The sequence below is a fragment of the Rhodnius prolixus genome, unplaced genomic scaffold (genome assembly GCF_049639745.1).
Source record: "Rhodnius prolixus isolate KJV_2025 unplaced genomic scaffold, Rpr scaffold_6, whole genome shotgun sequence".
NCBI lineage: Eukaryota > Metazoa > Arthropoda > Insecta > Hemiptera > Reduviidae > Rhodnius > Rhodnius prolixus.
Window position 1 is genome coordinate 13,269,811 of NW_027411634.1, and position 27,172 is coordinate 13,296,982.

General features: G+C 33.6%; 1 protein-coding gene across 1 annotated transcript in view; it reads left to right on the forward strand.

Annotated features, from left to right (window-relative positions):
* Positions 1-1,467: 1,467 nt before the first annotated feature.
* The window catches only part of LOC141460100 (uncharacterized), a 124,955-nt gene continuing 99,250 nt past the window's right edge, over positions 1,468-27,172 (forward strand). The window contains exon 1 of the mRNA XM_074139763.1: positions 1,468-2,451. Within this exon, the coding sequence (XP_073995864.1) occupies positions 2,299-2,451 (153 nt within the window). The 5' untranslated portion in view covers positions 1,468-2,298. The remainder of the gene's footprint in view (positions 2,452-27,172) is intronic.

A 27,172-nucleotide genomic window follows, 5' to 3' on the forward strand; every position in this document is an offset into this window, starting at 1 on the left:
TTTGAGAAAGTAATTATGTTTTAACCTAAATAAACGATACTTAGGATTGTATTTTGACAAGAGACTTACCTGGAACCCACATACTCGTCAGAAATGACAAGACGTGAACGGACGCTTCAAGCTACTTACTAGACTACTTGATCGCAGATCCAATCTTGACTTGAATCACAAACTAACCTATCTACAAGACACTGTTAAAGACTGACAAGGACATATAGATTAGAAGAGCTTAACCAAATCCTCAAACTCCAAACGCATACAGTACGCTGCAATCAAAAAATCTCACAGGAAATCCTGAACGCACCATACTGCTGCATACCTAACCTCACCATTCCTACTGATCTTCACGTCCCTTTTGTCTCTGATCTAATTAAGTTTAGAAACCACAAATTTTCTCAGCCTACAAGCTCTCCTCCATCCTATTCTCCTCTTGGGCAACAACTCTCCTTTCCTAGCCTTCCAGATGATCCTCCTAGTCGCTTGAAGCGATGAGATCTGTTGTGATTAAATCATTGTGAAAGAGTGGGTGATTGCTCTAACCATAACATAACAAGTGAACTGAACCAGTATGATCAAATTTACTTGATGCAACAATTGTTGTAGTTGTAAATATGGCGAATAAAGTGAAAAAAAAAATACAAATACAAATTAACGAATATGAATATATTGATTTCGTGACCGTAAATTGTTAAACTTAGGATGGAAGATTTGCGAGGAATCGATCAAATAAAACAACTCGTCTCTTTGCCAACGTTTCGATAAATATATTGTCCTCTTCAGGGCGTGGCTATGCGGATTGGTTGAGTTACAGAAACAGTTACAGAAACGTTGGGAAAGAGACGAGTTGTTTTATTTGACCGATTCCTCGCAAATCTTCCATCCTAAATACAAATTAACCATTTACTTCACAAATTATGGCCCACCTAAACAAATTCTTGTAAAATGCCTCTGAATTTTAATACCCCCAAATTAAAAAAGAAATATATCATCAATTTAATTAAATGTATAAATAAAAAGAAGTGGTTAATTTTATCTCATCTTGAAAATCATTCCATCATCGCTCGCTGGACAATGTTGAGGACAGAAATTTAGTAAAACATCTTGTGGCAGACATCGTAAAAATATTTCTAAATTTGGCCATAGTTCCAGCCTTAAATAATGGTTAGACTGTCTGAAAGTTATTTTTAGGTTAATGAGGTTAATATTTTTTTTGTAGTAATGTGTAATAAAAATGTAGTAGAGTGGATCCTAATATATAAAATTACACAAATTTATTGGATACGATTGTTTTGTAAGCTCCCCGGACGGGGTTTTTGTATTTGCACCCTCTCCTAGCCAATCTCTTGCAAATACATCCCCACTGATTGGCGTTGAGTATTTACGGTGGGGTCCCCTCTCTTCGGCAGTCTGAGGGGAGGAGTCTGTGTGTAGGAGAAAAAAAAAGTTATACTAAGTTACTCTGAATAGAAGTGGTGGTATTTAGTGGTCGCCTTTTTTTTCTAGATTCCCTGTCTCTCTTAGTCCATACTGTTTACAAAACGCAACTATCTCTTTCTCTCCTTAGTGAACGTGTTTCAGTGTTTGTAATTTAATGTGAACGAGAGAAGTTATTTTTTTTAAGTGAAGAGAAGCTCAGTTTTATATGTAGATATATTTTTAATCAATTCTCTTTTGTTATGCGTGAACTGTGTTTCTCTTAGTAGTCACCACTAAGTTAGAGAGCTCACTTTACTAACTCTGCATCCCCGGGCCAGTTTTAAATATAGCCTGCTAGGCGACGCTCGCCAGCCAAATATGGACCAATCTCGTGTTTCTTTGGGGCGGCTCAAAATCACACTAAACTTGCGCGCCTTTTACTAAACTACCTACCCCTTCCTACTCATTTAGTTTTTCCATCTTTTTCTATTTTACCTTTATCGTTGCCTCTTCCTCCGCTTCGACTACTCCAAAAAACTTAATACAACCACACAAATACATACACAAAATTTTCTCACCTGGCTAGCACACTACTCACAGCCAACCTATCATTTTTCATTGAATTCTACCCATCTTTAAAGAGCAAAGAAGTAATTAGTGTCGAGTGTTCTTTTTATTATTATTTTTATTTACTTTTTTAATGAATTAAGTGCGTTCTCACAAATTTTCTGCTTGGGAAACCGTTTTCTCACCTTTTTTTTTTTCCAGTGTGCACAATTATTTCAGTGAATTAGCTCAAAAGAAGTTTCAAAACAAAAAAGAAAAACAAAAGTGAATTAAATGTTTGTTTACTTTGACAATTTCTTTTAAAGTATAAAAAAAATGGCAACAGTATGGCCAATCGTTCCTCAAGATACAACAGTGTCAGCAACAACTCCGGCAATTGCCGGCCGCAATATATTCCATCCTCAGGCAAATATCTTCTTATCAAGTTCACCGACATCCTCACCACCATCTCCTTTATCAACCAATAATGTTAGTATTATTTATTAATTTAATCCATTTTTGTTTAATTCCAATGTTTTTTTAAGTCAGGTATCAGGTTACACTGTATAACATTACGAGTATGTACGTCAGCCTATTTGTCTCATTCTTTCTTTAATGTTTATTTGTCAACACTATTTTGTGATTGTTACAAAAGATTAAAGTTCTATTTGTTGAATTATCCCTTAATTTCTGGATTTTTACGTTAAATTTATTGCTCATAGGTTAATTTTATTGACGCAAACGATTCAGTGTAAAAAACTGAACATTTTTCCGGTAGTCCACTGCTAAATTTCAATGTAATTTTTTAAAAATAGAATACTTCAGTTTCAAATAGAAGGATTATTTTCATTGCAGAAGCTCTTTTTTTTTTGGTTACAACGCAATATTTTCAAAATGAAAGTAAGCACAAAATTTCTCTGGAATTTTGATTCTTCATTTAAAAAAAATCTGGTGCAATAACTCATCTAATTTCCATAAAACTTTTGAAATTATAGTGATAGTTTTAGTTTTAGACCGTTGTTAAATTGATGATTTTGAGGAATATTGAGGTCGCTGTCAATCAATATAAATTCAAACACAAATTTTGTTTCATCTCACCAACGTTTTGGTAAAATCTTATTACCTTCTTCAGGATAGTGTAAAATAAACTCCACAGAGTTTAACGTTAAGCTACATTAACAGTTATGATGGATTTTACAAATTTTTACACTACCCTGAAGAAGGTAATAAGATTTTACCGAAACGTTGGTGAGATGAAACAAAATTTGTGTTTGAATTTATATTGATTGATTGACCGCACCTCAATATTCCAAAAAATTTGGAATTATACTTAAAGGAGTTGTTTTCAATTTAGTTTCACTAAAGATACTTAACGATAAAGAGACTTTCCTTAATTTCAATGAAAATAATTTAACAGAAATAATAACTTATTAGAAGTTAACAAAAAGAATTCGATCATGTAATTGATAATTCCGATCAAGCGTTTTACTGTAACCTCGGGATTCCAGCAACATCTTTATTCTCCTTATACGCGATGAAAGCGTTTAATTTAGTAGAATTTTTTGCTTAAGAAGAATACTTACATCTAATTCTCACCTGAAACTTACTTAAAATGAAATTTCTTAAGAAAATATAAACAGAATTCTATCCACATTTGAAGACATCACCGATCAGATCTGCTATTAAAGAAAAACAAACTTTCAATTTAAAACATTCTTTTTTAAATGCTTGGTAATTAAAATAATGCATAATAAATAGAATAATTTTAGAATCGTTAGCAAAAATATTTACTGTAATATATTAGATTTATGCAAATCATGAGTGGTGCAGTGATAGTTTTTGTAATGTTGGTAACATGAATAACTAATAGACATTCATCTTAACGAATGTAGACGGAGATCGTTGTAAAGTATACTTTACATAATATATGTTGTAAACGAGGTGTACCTGCACAGCTGGGCTACTTCCGTTTGTATATCTGTGTTTTTTTTTTTAATTTTATTTCGCGTTGGTATTTGTTTTTTTTTTTTTTTTTTTTACCAATCAGCTTAGAGTGATTATTTCATTTAAGTTGGCTGAACTGTTTGATAATCCGATTGTTTGCAATAAAACGTTTTGTAAAGAATAGTTATGAATAGCAAACACATTCAAGTGATATTTTATAACTTCCTAGGGACAAAACAGTAAATGGGAAACTGGTTTTTGGAAATGATCTGTAAGTTTTACTTAAAGAAAATTTAATAGATTTTACGTTTAATTTTTATTTTCACGAATTTCCGCAATGTGAGATTCCATCAAATATATGTTTTAAATATTCATTTTTAAAATTAAAGCCTTAATCTTTGACATTCACATTTCGCGGATAATTGGGAACTTCTCACTACTTGTTAATAAAACAATGATGGCAAGTTGTCCAAAATATGACTTGCCAAAATAATAAAATATATTAAAATTTAGTATTTCCAATTGTTAAAATGAATTACGAGACCACTTGTTCATTTTAAAATATTGATCATTTAATTTAAAAGCTATTTTCTTAAATTTAGTCCAGATCTTTTTTAAATACACCATCTTCGCGTGCTATTTGCGGATGGACTCTATATCATTGCAGTATAACAACTACAACTCTTTAATGACACCCTATAGTCAAAAAGTAACTGAAAATAGACTGATTTTACCTGAAACCTGACATGTTCGAAACTAAAATCCTTGTTACTAGTCCAATTTGAGAAAGAACACCTTTATTAATGGGAACAGAACACTACGTCAGCTAGAACTAAGCATTTGAACACCAATAATTTTATCAATATTAAGTTTTCATCCTGCAAATAAAACTTTAATGTGTGTAGTATGGAACTACAAACTTTTAAATTTAAATAACAATAATTTCAACGCACAAACAATAAATTTTAATAAAGGAAATTTATAAAATAACTATTACCAAGTGGTTTTATGATTAGGCTAAACATAAATATGCATAATTTATGCCCTGCTGAGTTGTATAAATTTATTATTACATAATTATTCCCATGTATTTATGCTTCTAAATGAATTTTTACTGAAATGATCTCAACACATAATAAAGTAGATTTATAATTAATTTATTTATAAGTTTTTTTTCTAGGCTAATATTGTAAAGCTATACGAATTCTTTATTCATGATTCGATTGACAATGCTAGGCAACACAATTTATTTTAACCGTCCAACAAAGCTTTAGAATTTCTGATTATATCATTAGAGAATAACTTCACTTTAGTGTCTCATATTGTCAAAAACTTTAGAAGTGGTAGAAGTAATCTTCTGTTAACGAATCTGTTGAACGAAAAGCCTTTTGATGTTAATTTAAAGCCTGAAACTTGCCTGGCATTTGCTAACACAATAATTTATGACAGATAAAAATCATATAAATTACTCGTATTCATTTATAAGAACCGCATATATCTTAGAGAATTTTTTTCTTGGGGTATCTTCGCCCTGATCACGTGCGATATTAGTAGAGTAAATCGCCGCGTTACGTGCAATGTACACTTATTCTCCAATTCTCGAAATTCTTTCTTATATATTTTTTCCCAAAAAATTCGAAACAAATATTCAGTTCTTGCTAAGATTATCCAAATTGTAAAACTGTAAATTTCTCCAGAATGACACTCTGAGAGAACTGAATACGTCTCAAAATTCCTCAAAGGCATAGTGATTTTGTTCCCTTACTTTCATCATGAACTCAACGTACAATGAAAGCCAATCTCCGGATCACTCGAGTTCTGTTTAACTAAATCCAGAATTAAAAATCATCCAGTATACTTTGGATTTATCTTAAACAAATTAAGACGCCTTCTGTTTACCTATTTAATACTCCATCCCACTCGAAGACACTACCTAGGCTCGTACTTGGACTAGTGTCTTAGAATGGATTCGCTTATCAGACTTAAACTAACTTTTGCTCCATAAATATTCCGGCCTACTTCACAAGAACTCCTCATTCAAATTATCCTCAAACAAAGTAGATCTCTACATCTTCCCCTTCAACCTGATCCTTTAGTGCAGTCCCATTCCTTAATTGCATCCTTCAAGGATATCCCTCCAATGCGCCTGAAAGTTGTTCTGCTTTTTCTTTTGAATGACTAACCATTTGTAACCAACTTTGCAACTGTAGGATAATTACTTGTAAAGTATTTATTTGTGAATGATACATAAAAATTAAGTTAATTGTGAAGCAATCACACTTACCTGACTTTCTCTTGACGCGATTAACGTGATGAAATGCGAAATACTTTGTGCGAAAAAAGGTTGCTTAAAAAACTTACATAAAATTACTTCTTTTAAGTGGCATTTTCGCTTAAACTTATTTTCTTCAGATTTAGAATTGTGTTTACTATTTAATGTCAATTAAAATTGCACAGGTAATGAGACGTTACACTTAATTAAAAGAGAAGCTCCTAGATTGCCTTAAGAAGCATTTTATTGTGAAAAAGTAACAAATAAAGGTTTTAGAACTAGATATGTGCAAAATGTGGTTGGTACTGGAAGTGATAAAAGTAAAATAACAGCTTTTTCTTTTGCTTTTCAACTTGTATCCACTTTTAAAGCTAGCGGCAGTGATTTTTCTTAAATACTGAATCTTTACTAAACATTATAAAGGTCTTGACTCATTAAATATTGCCTTTATCTAAGTTGTCACTAAATACCAATCGTTTAAGGGGCTCTCATTAATTGCGGACATTCCGAATTTGGTTATAATATTTATGACTCTCAGTAAACGTTAAAAATGCTTCTTTTAGAGAAAACCACGAGGCTAGCAGAAAAACATCTGGTTTCTAACAAAAATTTGCATCTAAAATCCGATGCTTTGGGCTGTTATTTGATTCACATCTGTCGTTCTTTTGTCCAATGAATAAAGGCGAATAATCTAGGTGCGTGAACACTACAGAAGCTGCAGAAATATATATATATTTTTTTAGATTAAACTGTATTACTTCCTGCAAAAATCTTGTCATAATTTTAAAAATAGAGTGGATTAACTTGGCATTTTTGAATTTAGAACTTCCCTTTAACAGTTCAATTGAGTAGAATATATAGGCACTAATCGCGGAACTGCTACTTGGATTGAACCGATGTTAAAGCCCCTAAACCCATTTATAATACTTTGGGAGTTCGAAAACAGTTATTGCTATATATATATTGATATATTAATGTGTTCAAAAAAGATGTTTATAACTAATCTAAATTTTATAACTACATTTTAAGATTAACGATATCTAAAATCTAAAACTTGTTTTTTCTGTTTAATTTTTTTTTTGGTCATATTTACATAAATTTGAATCTGGCATGTCTCTCGCCGACGTCGTTGAGTAGGTTTAGCTTTCAAACCTGACTCTCCATGCATTTAATCGTACTATTTATATCGTATATTAAAAAAAAAAATGGAAATCGATATCGTATATCCTATTACTAATTCTACTTCATATTTTATTAACAAAAAGATATTGACTGCCAATATTTAGATAATATTGGTAGTTTTAAGTTCAACTGTTTATTTATTTTTTTTAATTGACAAATATTTCTGAATATATTTTGTTTATGGTATCAAAAAAATAAGTGCATTCAAATGCAGTAGGTCTTTCAGTCAGGATGTAAGTACTTAACAAGCTTTTTTTCATCAAATTTAATTTCAAAGGTGTACCAGAATTTATGGATTTTTGATTAATGTTTATTTCTGCCATTTGAGTAGTAATACTTCTCTAAGGCTGCTAGCTATTTGATTGTTTTGTTATTCAATATTTTTGCCTTCAAACGTTTCGTTTAACCTTTTACATCCCTAAAGATAAAAAGTCTGGTACTGGCAGGTCAATGGAGTTATCGCTGGCCAGTTTCCAGATCTTGAAATTACTCGCTCTTGAGAAAGGTTACATAGAATTGCAACTGTACCTCGCATATGGGTACGACAACGTGAAAAGTAGCATTACGGGTTGTATTTTGCTGAGAACTACTGCAGGGTGGAAAGGATTGGTGATTAATCATGCGTTTACTGTGACTGAACCGCAACTGGGTACTTGAGCGATAGATAGGCAGTATGAAGGCCGAATTTAAATGGTCGATAAGATGCTTTCCAGGAATAAGCGCTGGGATTTTCGTCGAGATGGAGCTACGAAATAATAAGCAGAAGCTAGATTTGTGCTTTTGCTAATACAAAGAACTAAGTAGGTGATTAGGAGGCTAAAAAAGCATTATAAGAGGAATCATCCTGATGTAACGCGATAAACGGCTCCAAGGAGGGTTTTCTTGCTTATAGAGGAGGGCGACGGTCCCACTGAATCGTGAAATATTACTTTTATTGCTGTTTGATTATACCTTATCTGTTACCTTTAAGATCGGGTTAACACAACTAAAAGAATTGAAATACGTAAGTGAATACTCTTAATTTTTTAATTACAATCCCGATATTTTTTGGAAATGACATTGTCAGGAGCGATAATTCTTACTTAATTAGATAAAGGCTATTAGGTTACCCACCATCTAGTGCTGCACGAGACCGAGACGAGGCGAGACTTTATGCAGTCTCGATCTCGGTCTCGGTCTCGGTCTCGGTCTCGGTCTCGGTCTCGGTCGCTTAAGTCTCGGTCTTGGTCTCGGTCTCGGTTTTTTGAATTTTTGTTTAAGTATTAAAAGCGGTTTGCTATTAATAATCTTTTCAAAAAATGTTATTATTTTCTAATAATTATTTTAATTTATATATTGGTAATGAAAATGTGTGTAAAAGAAGACAACTACTTACACTTCAATGCAACATATATTACTATTACTGTTACATATCTTTATATAATTTCAAAAAGATGTAAAAAACGCGCCAAATGAAAGACCCAAATAACATATCTGCCTCCTATAACAAGTCGATTCGTGAAATAAAAAATACACCTCCCAACAAACTTCCCGCTCCATTAGTTATGGCTGTTGGTGAAGATAAAGAATCTGATGATTCACCTTTTGACGATGACGACGACTGCATCAATATTTTTGCACCATTTGCTCAAAAATCAGCAAATATCACCGAAGCATGGAAGACAGAAATAATTAATTACACCAAATTAGACCAAGCACCAGTAGACGTTGACATTTTAGAATGGTGGAAAACACTTGAGAATTCCTTCAAAAATTTGTCTAGAATGGCGAAAGATATTTTTAGTATCTGTGCAACTTCAGTGCCATCGGAAAGATTATTTTCGCAAGCTGCGTTGATAATGACCAATAGAAGATCTTCTCTAACTTCTGACTCAGTAAAAGCTCTTTTATGTATCAATGCTTGGGCAAAGTGTATCTTAAAAACGAAAATTTGTGGCAATATTTTTTAGGTGCATAGATAGTCTTTTTTTACAAATTCACTAATTCCAAATATTCTAAAATATAATTCAAATAATATCAAAGTTTAAAGTATTAGATTATTAATAGTGAAATTTATGTAATTGAATGAATGAATGATATGAATAGTGAAATTTAGTGAATTTATGTAAAAATTATGTAATTCGAAGGGGGCCGCCACGGTAGCCGAGCGGTGCGAGACCTGCGAAGCTAATGTGTATTGTGGTACTGGGTTCGATTCCCGGTCTTAGGCCTTGGATTTTATTTATTGGTTAATATGAGAAATTTACAGTAAAGTATGTTTGCTAGTCGCCTCCGTCCGCGACACCTAATTGGTAGTTGGACGTAAAGCCCCGCCTGAAAAAATAGGCGATTACTTTACCTTGCTTACTTATGTAATTCGAAGTCAAATAGATGTAGTAATATTGAACATATATAATAAAATCGTATCTTTTAATAATTAATTCAATACCCGTAATGATTATTTATTAATAAAGAACACGATTTTATAATTTTGTAGCTAAAAATTAATATTTGAAAAACCGAGACCGAGACCGAGATTTGTCTCGTTTCTCGTGCAGCACTACCACCATCACTAGAGGAGTTAGGTGTTTTTGCAATTTATTCATAAGACAATAAATTATTTTGCGCTACTTAATTAAATGCTGAAGATATGCAAATAAAGATAAAAAAGAAAAACGTAAATTTTAAAGCGGTTGGATTGGAATATATTTAAAATTATCTATCGAGGAATCAGTGGTGAAAAATGCACGTTTTATAAGCGAGAAAAGGTGCTCGTCACTTGACGAGCTACATTCACACACAAATCAAATATAATTATCAAAACTGTATCCTAAATGTTACGGAGTCCGAGCCACAAATATTGGCAGAGAGAGATGAGGTTTCCCGGACTCAAGCCAAGAATGTTGGTTCACGTTCAACACTAAAGCGATTAGTAACTAGTCTGTCACATGATATCTCTGACTTCGATCACACACTTTTTCCAAAAACCTTAAATCTACCTTAATAAGATTAAGCATGCCTTTGTCTCTACCTTTTTTATCCTCAGTTTACTCGATAATTTATGCACTCTTCCATCTTAACTCCTTGTTTTTATGATGGTAATTTAATGTATACATATACTTTTTTAAGTTTTTATAGAATTCTGACAGTTTTACCACTAACTGTTCTTTTTTACATGTTTATAACTGTTCTTTTATTTTGATTTGTCCCCGATGACATTAAAAAAAAAATGAGAGGCTAAAAACAGTCATTACTACCTCTTAAAACATGTTTCTTTAAAAATGCCTTCCAAATATTACTCTTTAGTTTCTGTTACTTCTATAAGATGATTTTGTAGAAATGCTTGTCTTGAAGTCGTTAGAAAATGAAACAATATTTAAGAGAATTTTTCATCTTTTCACGTCTGACCTTTTTCAAATCATCAATCCATATAGAGACTACCAGTGTGTACGAACTAGAACATCATGGGGCTGCTATGATTTCTAATCTGAACCATTTCTAAATCATTAAATCCCTGAACCTCCGCCACGCTAATAGCTACCTCGTAGCTCACAATACATTTTTTCTTAAGCAACCTTAGCCAAATAATAACCGCAGATTTTACAATAATAACCCCTGTTCCTACTCTTCTTCTTTAGCACGAGCTCTCACCGCTCACGCTGAATAACACCAAACAATCTGCAAGCATCAAGATACAGATCAAATAATTCAAAGACCAGGTAATTCAGATGGAATTAAATTAGTTTAGGGATAAGTTTTAATTGCCTTACATTACAGCGATTTCTTTGAGGTCTAGTTTTTGCAAAATTCGAGTTTGTTTTTTTTTCACTACCAGCAGTTTTTTGCGAATAATCTCGTCTAGTTTTCAACTGATAAAGGTCTCAGAATGCAACGCAATCAATCATATAGCAGTTTCCATTTTATGACCAGAATAAGTTCGAAATGGGTGGAAACCTCTTAACCCAAAACTTGTGAAGATTTGCCATTTGCTATGACCATCAGAGACTGGTAAAATTACTTCTATGTTGGATATAGGTCACTAACTCGAGTACCCTACAGTTCCAAGGGCCGCAAGTGAAGCTGAAGGGTCTTGCCACGCCATTGGTTCGCCCAGTGCGATCCAAACTTACCCTGCAAACTGTTTTTTTTTTAAATAGTGAAATAAAATTAACGAAACCTAGTATGTGCCTTGTTCTAAAGTTTTGAATTCAACTAATATAAATATTGCCCAGTACAATTTTTCTTCGTGAACTGAAGACGAAACTCGCAAAGTAGATGTAAGAAAATTTCTTCGTTCAAACTGAACTTCTTTAAAGAAAACAAGATCGAAATTAGATTCTATGCGAAACTTTGGCAACTTAAAAAAGTAAAAGAAATACAACTATTATTCAATTAAATCAACCTAAAAAGTTGTTTTAAAATATTGTAGACAATCTCGTGGAAAGCAATGTTTACAACTTATATTAATGTAATTAAAACTGTCCGGTAGGACAGTTGTATAAGGGTTGATCATAAAAAACTGCACGAAAAAGCGTAACGTAGAAAAACACCCAACTTTGACAATTTTTTTCTCTTTTTCTATAAAAGATAAAATTCCCAAATTTTCTTTATAATATAGGACAAATCCTCCTTTATTCTAGATTTATATAATGCACAATGTAATTTGTTTCTAAGGACGGGGTGTTGGTCTAGTGGTCAAGAGATTCAGTGAAGAGAAATGGTGTTCGATTCTAGGATTGAATTTGATTCCTCTAAGACTATTTTCTCGTGGTATCCATCTTTTTTAATTTGTTTCACAGTTAAAAGTAACTTGCTTTGATTTTAAGAAGCTGACCACAATGAAATCTTCATCTCATACTAAACAAAACACCGCTATTCGACGATATCCTCGTGATTTGCGATACTTGAAAGATTCCTATACTTTGTACACAGGTTATTATAAAGTTCAATAGTAGAATTCACGTATACTGTTTTAATATTGTTTATATTTTCTCTAGTTTAAAAAGAGGGAGAATGAAGAAATTCGCAAGTCCCTCCTACTGCGATGTCCATGATCTAATATTTGACTCACAAACATTCATAGTTGAAAAATACATTTATATATCACGCGTGACTCATCATTTTAAAAGCCATTACCACTTTGTCTATTTAACTCTATTTTATTTTTTTTCCTAAGTTCTATTTCAAATAGTAAAAAGAATAACAAACTAGGGAATATGCTCGTCAGTTCCAACCGTCACTTCTATTTCCCTTTAAACAGTATAATTAAAAAGGTCTGTCTACCTAGAATGTAATCTGAATGTACTGTTACATATTTTAGAGACATACTGGCCGCCGACATACAGATGTGATACATTAATCTCCAACCACCCACGCATTTACTGAATGACCTTTACTTTTCGAACATTACTTGGATGCATCAAAGTGACAGCACTATTTAAATTTTTGTTTTTCTTTAGCTTTATTGTTATAAGATTGACGTTTTGTTTACGTGAGTAAGTTTTAATGGTTCTTTAGTTAGAGATAATTATTGTAAGACAAGTTACCTCGAGATGTACTCTAATTTTGTACAGAAGGTTATTTTTCTTATTTCAACTAAGTTGCCAAAAGTGGAATGAGTGTTGGTTTCTTATTAAATATGAAATAATAATGGGTTGGGGAAAGAGAAATCCATTATTTTTGCGTAAAATTTAAAACTTTATTTAAGATGTTTGGGATTGTCCGATTTGGGTCAAATATGCACCGTTTTGTTGTATAATTTGTTGCCATTTTAAAGGTAGCTTCATAATGCCTCTCTCATAGAAGTCTTGGTCCTTAGTGGCGAAAAACTCTAGTAATCGATTTTCACAATCTTCTCTTGATCCCAATTTCTTATCACTCAGGAAGTTTTGCAATGCGAGAAAAAGGTGGTAATCGCTTGGTGCCAGGTCCGGACTATATGGTGGATGCATTAAAACTTCCCAACTAAGTTCCCTGAGATTCTGGCGAGTCACTACAGACGTGTGTGGCCTTGCGTTGTCCTGATGGAACACAACACCTCTTCTGGTCAATCGCTAGCTTCAAACGGTCCAGTTCTTGACAGTAGAGATCTGAATTTAGTGTTTGGCCATACGGAAGATAACTCATGATTCCTTTCAAGTCCCACCAAATACACAGTGGAACCTTCCTGTCCGTTAGTCCTGGTTTGGCCACCGTTTGAGCTGCATCACCACGCTTTGGCCACAATCGTTTTCGCACAATATTGTCGTATGTGACCCATTTCTCATCCCCAGTCCACCATCCGTTTAAGAAATGGGTCATGTTCATTCTGTTTGGCCAAGGCTTCGCAGATGGAAATTCGATCCATCATGTTTTTCGGTGTTAATTGGTATGGCACCCAAACATCGAGCTTCTTTTCGAATCTAGCTTTGCGCAAATGGTTTAAAACTGTTTTATGGTCGATCTTTAGCTCCTGGGCGATGCTAAAGACTACTAACATGCCGGTCAACTTCGATTATTTCTGTGATTTTATCGACATATTTCGACAACGGGCCTGCCTGTGCGAGGTGCATCTTTAACATCAAAAATGCCTGAACAGAATCGACGAAACCAAAATTGCACGTAATTAGCTGTTACAGTATCGGCACCATAAACCATTCACAATTTCAGCGGCCTGGCTTGCATTTTCGCCTTTATCAAAGAAAAACTGTAAAATGTACCGAATTTTCTCTTTGTTGATTTCCATTGTTAACTCACAACTGAATGGAACAAACTAAAAACAGCAAAAGAATTTTTTTTAGTGTGAAATGTCACCTTCACAACGAGCATAAACTTGAAATTGTCTTATCGATACTTTACGAGATATCGATCACTACAGCCATCTACCGAGAAAATAATGGATTTATTTTTCCCCAACCAATTATATATTTATACATAAACGAGTACATACTGAGGTGAACCTTCTCTCGTTTAGAGTATAGCACCATCGTCCAGGACATTCATAATTTTATCTTTATAAAAAGTACAAAATAAATGGTCGATCGAACTTCAAAAAAAAAGTTCAATACAGCAGAACTAAAAATAGCACTTAACAACAATGAAACTTAAAAACAAAAATCTCATCGAAATGTGTAAAAAAAAGTAAAAATAAAAGAAACACGAACATTTAAAGGAATTTATAAACGTGTATTTAAAATTTTATTTATTTCTTCTAAAAAATTTTATTAGCAGGCCACCGGCGCAGATTTGACAGATAGTTTATGTCTAAGTTTGGACCTTGGAATGTGATAATAATGTTCCCTGTACAACTTCTTCTTAAGATAGAGTGGACGAAACCAAGGAGGACCCAGCGGACATACGCACAGATCCTGGGCGATATTCTTCCAAAGCTTGTACAATTTATTTATCGATATTTAAAATTACAATAAATTTTTTTTAAAAAAATGGATGGGTAGCGCTCTAACTGGACAACATTCTTTCCGTTCAGATGAAAAATTTAACTGGTCCTAAAGCCACCTAGGGCCTTTCACACAATCCCCACTTAACACTTATTTGTCACTTATGGGCTATTGATTCTCTTCTTTATCGCGCTGTAATCGTATGCATCTGGAATCCTTTCTTAATTAATGTCTTTAGAAGCTGTTTTGGTGACACTAAAATTTTTCAACATATACGGTCATTAGTGAATGCCTGAGCACTTTTTAGTGAACTGACAGCCTCCGAATATGGTTCTTTGTTACAGACTATACGAAAGTCGTTTGAAAAGTCCGTGCAAAAATAAAAACTACTTAATTTTTTGGGGTAAACTTTTTTTTATTTTTCAACATAGTCTCCTTTTAGGCTTATACACATCGTCCAACGCTGCTCTAGTTTGTTGATCCCTTCCGAATAATAGGATTTGTCCAAGTCTGAAAAATAGCCATTCGTTTCTGCAATCACCTCCTCGTTTGAATAAAATCTTTTTCCCGCCAGCCATTTCTTCATATTGGGGAACAAATAGTAGTCCAAGGGAGCCAAGTCTGGAGAATAGGGGGGATGTGAAACGAGTTGGAACCCTATTTCCATTAATTTAGCGACCACAATTGCTGAGGTGTGAGCTGGTGCGTTGTCGTGATGGAAAAGGACTTTTTTGTGGGCCAATCGTGGGCGTTTTTTCTTGCAGCTCGGTTTTCAAACGGTCCAATAACGATGAATAATATGCCCCTGTAATAGTTTTACCCTTTTCCAGATAGTCGATGAGGATTATTCCTTGCGAATCCCAAAAGACAGTCGCCATAATCTTTCCGGCCGAAGGAACGGTCTTCGCCTTTTTTGGCGCAGATTCCCCCTTGGTAACCAATTGTTTAGATTGTTCTTTGGTCTCAGGAGTGTAGTGATGTATCCATGTTTCATCCACAGTGACGAAACGACGCTTAAAGTCCTGCGGATTCTTCTGGAACAGCTGCAAACCGTCCTTACACGATTTCGTTTTTGATCAAGCGTGAGCAATCGCGGCACCCATCTTGCGGATAGCTTTGTCATGTCCAAATGTTGATGCAAAATATTATGTACCCGTTCATTCGAGATGCCCACAGCACTAGCAATCTCACGCACCTTCACTCTTCTGTCACCATCACCATATCATGGATTTTATCAATGATTTCTGGAGTAGTAACCTCAACAGGGGCGTCCAGAACGTTCAGCGTCACTTGTGCCCATATGGCCACTCCGAAAATTTTGAAACCACTTATAAACTGTTCTAATCGAAGGTGCAGAGTCACCATAATGTTTATCAAGCTTCTCTTTAGTCTCCTGAGGCGTTTAGCCTTTCATAAAGTAGTTTTTAATCAATACACGAAATTCTTTTTCGTCCATTTTTTGAAAATCACTCGACTTCCTCGATTCAAACGAATGCCAAACCCAAAGAAATAGACCGATCTGGCTGAAACTTGGTGTGTGTTCTTCCAAGAGATGCTACTAACTAAACATAACCTCGATACGCGCCAGTAGTGCTATCTCTCTGACTTTGCACGGACTTTTCAAACGACCCTCGTACTTTCTAATAAGTAATAAGCTGCTGGAAAAAGAAAATATAAGTGCCGTCACCTGGATTCGAACCCAGGATCTCCGCATGAGAATCTAGTACGCTAAACGCTGAGCTAGTCCTTCCCTTCTAGTTTTCAATATATTTCAATGTTTTTACATCCTCTTTGAACAGAAAATATTGCAAGCATATCTTAGTTTGGAAAGCGAGTGTTCCCAATAAATAGTTTTTAATATAAATTGGTTTGAAAAATCCCTGAATTCGAAAAAGTGATCTTTATTTATAAAAATAGGGTTTGATCTTTAGCGAAAATAATAGCAAGTTCATTTTTATCTTATAATGACTTTTAAAAAACAAAATCAAAGGCATAAGCAAGTAGAATTATACCTTCAAAATACACTCTTCGTTCCAGAAAATTTTGAGATAAAATAAAAAAACTTATTTTTTTAAACACAACTGCTCATGTAAATTACATTAAACTTCATTAGACAAAGTTAAGTATAGTTTAGGAATAATTTATATAATATATTGACTTGCAGAATAATAGGAAAGCATAAAGTTTGGGCGTGTGTTGGTCTAGTGGTCAAGAGAGTGGCTTTGTATGTGGAAGATCCCCAGTTCGAATCCCGTGTTGGTCTACTTTTTTATTTGTTAGAAAAAAATTGTTTATAGTAAAGTATAAGCTTCTGCCCCTGTTCACGACAGCTAATTGGTATTTAAACGTTAAGCCCCGCCTGAAAAAAAAAATAGGCGATTACTTTACTTCATTGAAATTTAAAATTATTATTTCAAGAACACTGTTTCTCGTAAAAAAAATTGAATGCCACCTTTCCCCGACTGTAATCATATTATTGCAGAACAATTTCTTTGTAACGCAGTTTACATCCCTCTTACAGTTACTGATAATTTTGACAAATTATTTAAAAAAATAAAATAAAAATACAGCTTTATTCTGCAATTTTTTACCAATTTTGGAGCACCTAGAAGCAGAGTTTCAACATTAGTGCAATATAAGAAAAGAAATTTACCAGCGAAAAACTAAAAGACATTGTTCTCTTCTAAATCTGTTATTTTCTTTAAGACGACGTTGAAGGCTCTCTCTGATGGTTCTACTGTTCGTCCAGCAATGTTCCATCAGTAAAGAAGAGCGCTCTTCTAACTAACAAAAAGAACAAGTCAGACATACTGGCTAAGTTCTGATTAACCAATACGATTAATTTATTAAAACAAGATTAAAAGTGGTTCAAGAATCTAAGAACAATTATTTTCTTATTATTATAGTGTTATTATATTTAGTTAAGCCCTGGCCTGGAGGATGGCGACACCAGTGCAACAATATGGTTCATAACATATTGAGAAATTTTAAATTAAAAAGAATTATAATCAACTATTAATCAGCTGAAAATAAATATTACATCTAGATTTTTTTAATTAACCAATTTAAATAAATAATTTTATAGATAATTAATTCCTTTCAATTTTAATTGAAATGTATTTAGGAGATTGGTTTAATTATAAGCAACGGAATTCATTAGGACATTCACTTTATAATTTGTTACTTTTACTGAAATAAAACATTTACTGTTTTCTGTAATTATTTTATTTTATAGTACAAAAAATAAACAAATTAATAATTTTTTTCTGATTGAAATTTATTGTTTTGAACAGGATACATTATGTTCTTTATCTGTAATTATTTCCATTAGTGTTAACTGTAAATCAATACTTTTAGGTGATTAAAGTCATTATTTCTTTTCAGAATGGTTTTTGTGTGAGGTCTAGATAATTGAAATTTAAACCAAATTTAAATCTTAGTATTTATTTAACAGCATCGCAGGTCTAATAAGTGTTAAATTAGTTCTTTTTTGGGCTGAATAGGAAAATTATCTTATTTGCTCTTTAAATTTTGGTTTTTGTGTTCGTGGTAAACTAAGTTTTGTAATTGTGTAATTTTGAATTGAATTTAAAAACAAAAAATCCGTATATTAATTGATACATTCAATTAAGCCAAGAAATATTGATATTTAAATTCGTGTTTATGTTTTGGGAGGTATGTTTTTCACCAATACTCTTTAGAATTTATGAAGCAATTCTCTTTAGAATTTCTGAAAAAAGAAAAAAATAAGTTGGAGGAGTATGGCCAATCCTATTTCCAGTAAAATGATGATTAAGAACTCATGCTCATTGAGAACAAAATGAAGCTATGATCTATCTGGTTAGAAAACAAATGTAATTAGAATATTTCTACCCAAATTAATGGAGGCAAGATTTCTTGGTAGATGTCGCTGGTTATCCACAACAAGTTTTGGTTTACCGCGTTTCAGCTTTAAGACTACAGTCCAAATTCGGTAGTTGTTGGCTGCTGATTGTGCCACATCTATGGAATGTTGCTTCGTCGCTAACAAGAACATACTTCATTTTTTTTATAATCATATTCAATCATAACTGGCTATGTAATTCTCTTATTATTTCCAACTTATGCAAAACCTGTGAAACGATAGGCCCAATTATGATTTCATTTGACGAAAGCCAAATGAAAAAAGTAGATTAAGTTTCTACTAATCTTTTTATGAGTAGAGTAAAGTAATGATCTACTTTTTTCGACCAGCTGTACGACCATCAGATACCGTGGACGGAGACGTTAAATTTCGCATAATATCCTTTAAAGAAAATCCAAGACCAAGAACAATAGAAATCAATCCAGCACCTCTTGGTGCATATACGAGGGTCGTTTGAAAAGTCCGTGCAAAAATAAAAACTACTTAATTTTTTGGGGTAAACCTTTTTTATTTTTCAACATAGTCTCCTTTTAGGCTTATACACTTCGTCCAACGCTGCTCTAGTTTGTTGATCCCTTCCGAATAATAGGATTTGTCCAAGTCTGAAAAATAGCCATTCGTTTCTGCAATCACCTCCTCGTTTGAATAAAATCTTTTTCCCGCCAGCCATTTCTTCATATTGGGGAACAAATAGTAGTCCAAGGGAGCCAAGTCTGGAGAATAGGGGGGATGTGAAACGAGTTGGAACCCTATTTCTATTAATTTTGCGACCACAACTGCTGAGGTGTGAGCTGGTGCGTTGTCGTGATGGAAAAGGACTTTTTTGTGGGCCAATCGTGGGCGTTTTTCTTGCAGCTCGGTTTTCAAACGGTCCAATAACGATGAATAATATGCACCTGTAATAGTTTTACCCTTTTCCAGATAGTCGATGAGGATTATTCCTTGCGAATTCCAAAAGACAGTCGCCATAATCTTTCCGGCCGAAGGAACGGTCTTCGCCTTTTTTGGCGCAGATTCCCCCTTGGTAACCCATTGTTTAGTTTGTTCTTTGGTCTCAGGAGTGTAGTGATGTATCCATGTTTCATCCAAAGTGACGAAACGACGCTTAAAGTCCTGCGGATTCTTCTAAAACAGCTGCAAACCGTCCTTGCAACACTTTACACAATTTCGTTTTTGGTCAAGCGTGAGCAATCACGGCACCCATCTTGCGGATAGCTTTGTCATGTCCAAATGTTGATGCAAAATATTATGTACCCGTTCATTCGAGATGCCCACAGCACTAGCAATCTCACGAAATCCATCACCACATCATGGATTTTATCAATGATTTCTGGAGTAGTAACCTCAACAGGGCGTCCAGAACGTTCAGCATCACTTGTGCCCATATGGCCACTCCGAAAATTTTGAAACCACTTATAAACTGTTCTAATCGAAGGTGCAGAGTCACCATAATGTTTATCAAGCTTCTCTTTAGTCTCCTGAGGCGTTTTGCCTTTCATAAAGTAGTGTTTAATCAACACACGAAATTCTTTTTCGTCCATTTTTTGAAAATCACTCGACTTCCTCGATTCAAACGAATGCCAAACACAAAGAAATAGACCTATCTGGCTGAAACTTTGTGTGTGTTCTTCCAAGAGATGCTACTAACTAAACATAACCTCGATACGCGCCAGTGGTGCTATCTCTCTGACTTTGCACGGACTTTTCAAACGACCCTCGTAACTTAAGACGTTTCAAAGACCCATTTGATTTGCTACCTTAAAACTGTGCGGATTGATTGTATGAAGCAAGTGAATCCGTCTCTTTTGTTACAAGGTAAAAAAACAATAATAAAAATTAATAGTTCAAATGTTACTTTATTCAGGGGCGTAAAAAGCAAAAACTGCAGTGGAATTGATGCATAGGTCATCAATCTAACTTCATTTCTATGGTCAGAAGTATCATTTTTAACAAATACCGCTATCTAGAAAGCCTGCATAATATAATGTCAATCAAATTTGTTTCATTTTAAATGGAATCATGAAAGCAGAGGATAAATCATGCTACATGGCATTTCTAAACTACATAAAAACTGCATAAAGTGCTGCTTTCTGTAATGTAAAGAAGTACTAATTATAAAAATGACCACAGATAATTCCTGTTAAAAAGGAATATTCTTGAAAAAAATGAATGATTGCTCTTGGAATTAGTTTTTTTATTTTTAGTACAGTCATTAATTTGATTTCAATGAATCTTTAAATGCAATGATAATTACAATAAAACTAATAAATTCATGCAAATGTTTGATAGTGTAACTGGCAACTTTATTTATTTCCTTTCTAATTATTCCACAATGAAAATGTTTTCCGCAATTCTAAATAAATTGAGAATCCTTGGAGGAACTGTTCACGTAGATACAGCAAATAGTTTACACTTATACTTCTATAAATACCCTATTCTTCAACACAACCAGACTCAAGTTAAGATCCTAAGATGTTCATAGATTTTAACCGAAGTTTTATGATTGGTAAATGTATTTTTTGTTGGCTTTGTTTTTGATTCTTGGTAAGCATGATGATTTTTGTGGCATTAAGAGCCAAACAACTAATTCGATTCTTTTATTTATTTATTGTTTTGAAGTTAAGTTTTGCCATTTTTTTTTTTCTAGAACAAAGAGTAATTTTTAATTATTAAATTTGTGATTGTATTCTGTAGCTCAAATAGCACTTGTACTGTACTTTTTTAACCAGTAATAAAATGTTATTTTTTATGTTGATATATTTTTGTAAAGAAAACAGTCTCTATATGGTAACACATTAGGGCGGTTGAGTGATTTTTATCAGTTTAAAAGATCTACTTTTAGATCTGAAATGCAGTCCACGTGCCACAAATCACAAGGAGTTAACGTTATGTGGTTATAAAGGAAAGACTGCGGTCTCGTATATTTCTCGACGTGGTGGTTGGGTTAAAAACTAGAGCTATTTGTTACTTCTACTCTTTCTGTTTCTCTTTGTTTGTTTCCGCTTTTGCGCATACTCTTTGTGACCACTTGATGAGTATGTGGCGTACATAGTTCTGTGTTTTACAAAGAGGAGAGGAGAATTATGCTCTATTAAATAGAGTAGTGCAGTCTCTTTTTATCTCTTTCACTAACTCTCATTTACTGAGTGAGGCTATAACGATGACGACAAGCGTTTGCCCATTTCTCTGAAGCTTTCCTTGTAACAAAAGGGTTGATACTAAATGCTTTTTTTTTACTTTTCTTTTTTTAATGGACGCTTGGCCAACGTGCAAATGTACTGCCTGTTTAATAAAATGTGTAACTGATACTATTTTTATTGATTTGGTAATATAATACGGCAAAAAGTTAGTCAGGCAACCTATGTCACAACGTAGTGCCTTGTTGTACCCTTTCTACAACATACTGACACCTCTTTTTAACAGTAAAACTATCTAACAATAGGAAAAACATTATAAAACTCCATTTTATTAGCATCGCCTAATTGCATTCTTTACAGCACGTGCCTTTGTGCAGCTATCGATTGATAATTATCATTTACCAAGTTAGGCTAGGTTTGTTAATAACGTTTAAAATTTTTGAATTCTTCTTTCCTATTCACGTTTATTTGAACTAATTTTTTTTCACAGTTGAGGAGAATATAGTTTTGCTCAGTTTTACTTTCATTTTAAGTCAAGACCGGCACCAGGTATTTTTGGGGCCCTTGGGAGGGCAAAGCCTCAGCGGCCCTCTTTCTGGTGGAAATCGTGTAGCGATAGCCAGCTAGATTAAAAATTTATACAGTAAACAAAACGATGTAAATAAATAGCTATCGATTGATAATTATCATTTACCAAGTTAGGCTAGGTTTGTTAATAACGTTTAAAATTTTTGAATTCTTCTTTCCTATTCACGTTTATTTGAACTAATTTTTTTTCACAGTTGAGGAGAATATAGTTTTGCTCAGTTTTACTTTCATTTTAAGTCAAGACCGGCACCAGGTATTTTTGGGGCCCTTGGGAGGGCAAAGCCTCAGCGGCCCTCTTTCTGGTGGAAATCGTGTAGCGATAGCCAGCTAGATTAAAAATTTATACAGTAAACAAAACGATGTAAATAAATAGGCTACGCCCCTGGCCGCTATTTTGAAGATTAGCTGTCGTCTTCTTTGGCAGTGATTCTGTTTAAAACCATGCTTTGTTGATTCAACTTCTTGATTCCTTTTACTAGCTCCTTCCTGGGTAAGCTGACATTGGCACTGCTGTGTGTATACATTCCACCACTTAATCATTAATACACAGAAGCAAAAATCCTAATATTTCCGTTCGAACTAGGCGAGAATTTCTTATTTTTCCATTAATTTTCAAATCGTAACTCAAAATTCAGGCTATCCTGTGTGTACATTCCACCTCTGCCATAGTTATTAATAAACAGAAACAGAAATCTCTAACTTTCCGGCTAACAAGACGAGATTTTATTTTTTTGCAGTCGTAACTCAAACAAAGACTGAGATTTCTGCTTTATACATTTAGTTATTAAGCTAATGGTGGAATGTATATACTGGGTAGCCAAAAATTTGAAGTTACGATTGCAAAATTAATGGAAAAATAAAGGATTTTCGTCTAGTTAGACTAGAAAGATTGAGATTTTTGCTTCTTAACTAACCCAATGGTGGATTAAGGATTATACACACAGGGTAGCCAAGGATTTGAATTTTGCAAAAGCAATGGAAAATTAAGGAATTCTGGACTAGTTTGAATGTAAAAATTGAGTTACCTGTTCCAGTATATCAAGAAGTAAGACAATGATAGATTGTACAGAGTTGCCCTAATTTGAAGTTAAGATTGTAAAATGAATGGAAAAATGATATAAACTGCAATGTTTTAGTGAAAATAGTTATTGAGATATGGAAGGTTAAATTTTAGAGGTTTTCAAATACCTTCAAACTTTAAACGATTATATCTCTTCTTCTATTTATCAGAATTCAATGAATTCTTTACCAAATTGTAGAGAAAAGATAGCTATATAACTGATATAAACTGCAACTAGTTTTGCTGGAAAGATTGAGATTTCTGCTTCAGTAACTTCAAGAAGTAAGCCTAAGGTTTACAGTATACACAGGGTAGCCCAAATTTGAAGTTACGAGTGCAAAATAAAAGGTAAAATAAGGAATTCACGTGTAGTTTTACTGCAAATACTGAGATTTCTGCTTTATACATTTAATTACTAAGCCAGAAATAGAATTTACAACAGGGTAACCCAGAATTAGAAGTAACGATTGCAAAATTAATGGAATAATAAGAATTTCTCATATGGTTTGACTGGAAAGATTGAGGTTACTACTTTATTGTATGAATAACTAAGCCACTCGTGGATTGTACCCAAAGGGCTAGCCCTGATTTGAAGTTATTGCAAAAATTAATAGTAAAATTGGTAATAATGGTGGATTATAAGAACAGGGTAGACCGAAATTTAAAGTTAATTGTTAGTTTCTTTACCCAATATGGTGATAAGAACAGTAGAAAGTATATTTTCGGCGGTAGCATTGTTTTTTTGTAAATATTATTACTTTGAAGTGTAGATTCTATACAATCATTCCATCTTTTGAATAAATTTTGGTGTAAAATGTTGATATTATTTATCTTTAAATTGAGTTAATATGTCATTTCCGCAAGATCCAAATCTTTATGTTCCATGTTGCTCAATTTTTACACTTTCCTTAACACATCCACAGCACTAACTCCGTCTTGATATTCGAACTGCAACAACAATAAGAAGGTTTCACCAGTGTCAAGCTAGGTTATTTATTCCCAGATAAGATACGAAGGTTTTATTTACAAATATGTTCACAATATATCTATAAGATATGCTTTTATAATATTCTTTTTGTTTCATTATTAGTTCCAAGAGGATATTGATTATATTACACGTTTCTAAGTAATTTTAATCAAGATAGAACCGTTATACACAGTTTGTTGTAATGACTTTTTTTTCTTTATATACTTTTTATTGAAACAATAACTCGTTAACCTTATATTGAATTAGATAGTGACTATAGGAAAAAAAATTTATCCTACGCATTCCTAGAATAGAAATATATTTTTATTGTTCATCAAACTATCCATAGTCTGTTTCCATTAAACATATCTTTATTATTACTAATTAATAATAGATGGCTATTTGATAAGCTATCTTAATTTATTAATTTATTTTTGTTTTTTATTTTATTAGATTTTATGTTGCGCTTAAATCATTGTGAAACAAAAGTAATTAGGTTTGAAGTTTTTTATGAAATATGTTAATGGTACATTTTTATATTTTACTTTACTAAGTAAGTGTTGAATTGCATATCCTTCAAAGATTTCAGAATATTGTGCGCTTCTTTTCCCCTGATATGTTTGTAAAAGGTATTTCTGTTTTAATTGATATTAAACTGTAAATGTTGGTTTTGTATCTTTCAAAAAGTGGATAAACGTAATATCTCTAGATAGGTTAAATTAAGCATTGGTTTATTACAGAGCGTAGAGGTGACTGTTATCTTGGTTTAGATATTTGCTTCATTGTCATTGTCTGTCAAATTCAATAAGAATCCAGAACCTCTGAATTTTATGAACATTTGTAATTCTTACTCTACCAGAGGACGAGACTGCCCTCAATCGATAGTACCGTTGTATTCAATCGATAGTATCTTTCTATTCAATCGATTGTATTGTTGTAAATGGACTATTTACTTTTTCAAAATTTTAACAAATATGTCTTCAACAATCTTCTTTAAACTATGAACTTATTTGCAGTTTATAACGAGACACGACAGTAGATACGAGGTGTGGCTATTAAATAACGAGACTATTGCTATAAAACATTTTATTTTAAATTTCTACATATTTAGTTATTATCACCTTCAATATACACCCCTCCCCTATCCCTACAACGCTCCATGCGAATTTACCATTGTTCGAAACAGTGCTGTAAGTCTTTTACTATGAGCTCCTGCATGACACGTGCTGTTTTTTCTTTCGCAGCTTCAACGGACTGAAATCGTATTCCTTTTAAAGCAGAGTTGGGACTTTGGGGAACAGATAAAAGTCACATAGGGCCAGGTCAGGCGAATAAGGCGAATATGGCCTAAAACTGGGATGTTTTACTTGGCTAGAAACGTCTTGTGACAGACAATGCAGTGTGAGCTAGCGCGTTGTCTTGATGGAGAACCCGTGACTTGTTCTTGTCCACAAATCGGGTCGTTTTTTTCCTTACTCTTTCACGGAGTTGAGCTAGCACCTTACGGTAGTAATGTTGATTAATTATAATCGATATTTTCTTCCGTTTTGGACGTGGAAGAGCGACCTGGGAGGTCATCACCTCCAACGCCTTCTCGGCCATCCTGGAAACGCTTGAACCACTCAAAAACTTGTGCACGTGATCAACATTCATCGCTATAAACATCTTTTAACAAAAAGATAAGTTTCAGTAGCGGTTTTACCCAGTTTTGATGTGAAATTTCACGACAATTCGTTGCTCTACTACATGTGTAGTTATCATGTTTTCGGCAAAACGAAACTAACACCTCTAGCACACAAACGACGGTTCCGGTCAGACAGATTTCTCTACAAACACGTGAGACGCTGGCAATCGAAAGAGCAGGCTTTACGCTGCACAGCTGACGGTCGTTAGGATTTGGCGCATGCATAGTTCTTTTGTAGCAGCATCAGTCTTGTTATTTAATAGCCATTCCTCTATGGACATCAAAGCGTAACTTTTCCCCAAGAAAATAGAAATCCCAGTCACTATTTCTTCTTTTCAATTTGATTAAGGAATTTTCTCCAAAACATGAAACTTGTCGAATAATGTGTAAATGATAGGTTTGCACATAAACTTGAAATGGTACATTAGATGAATGATCCATCCTCCTTCACAAAACCTTTTTTTTTCAGAAGAAAATTCAATCTAAAAAAATCGGCAAGACCAAATTGTTTCTGCTTACAAGTTGGTTGGAGAAGATAAGAAAATACAGAGACCGTAACTCTTATTGAGTGTTATGTGACGAATTAATTAGTGTTGTAGAAGGTAGAAACAGAGGCACCGGTGTAGAAGTTATAAATAAAATATAAGGAATGTTCAAAATTTAATTTAAAGCAATGATAACAGTGTTTTCTCTTTAAAGTAAAAGGGAGCAAGTTCATATTTGGAATAATACATACATATACCGAAAAGGTTACCAAAAAAAATAAATATAACAAAGTCAAAGTGAGCAAAAAAAAATTAGACAAAAGTAGAGTGAATAGGGCTTACAAGTTGTTAAAAAACACACACCAAGCAAAGCTAAAAAAAAAGGCGAACAAAGAGACAAACATCAAACAGAAGAGTTAGCACGACAGACAAATACCTAAATCCAAAGTAAAGGAAGAAAAAAAAGCGTAGACCGCCGGTGAGAAAGTGTTCCGAACGGCTGTATTGGAGCCGCAGTACCGCCCAGGATCTATTCCCACACGTAAGAAGGTGGTGTTACGTTAAAGGTATCGTCCGACTATATGTATGTAGAGAAGGATCACAACAGTGTGTATACGAACAGAAGAAGAACA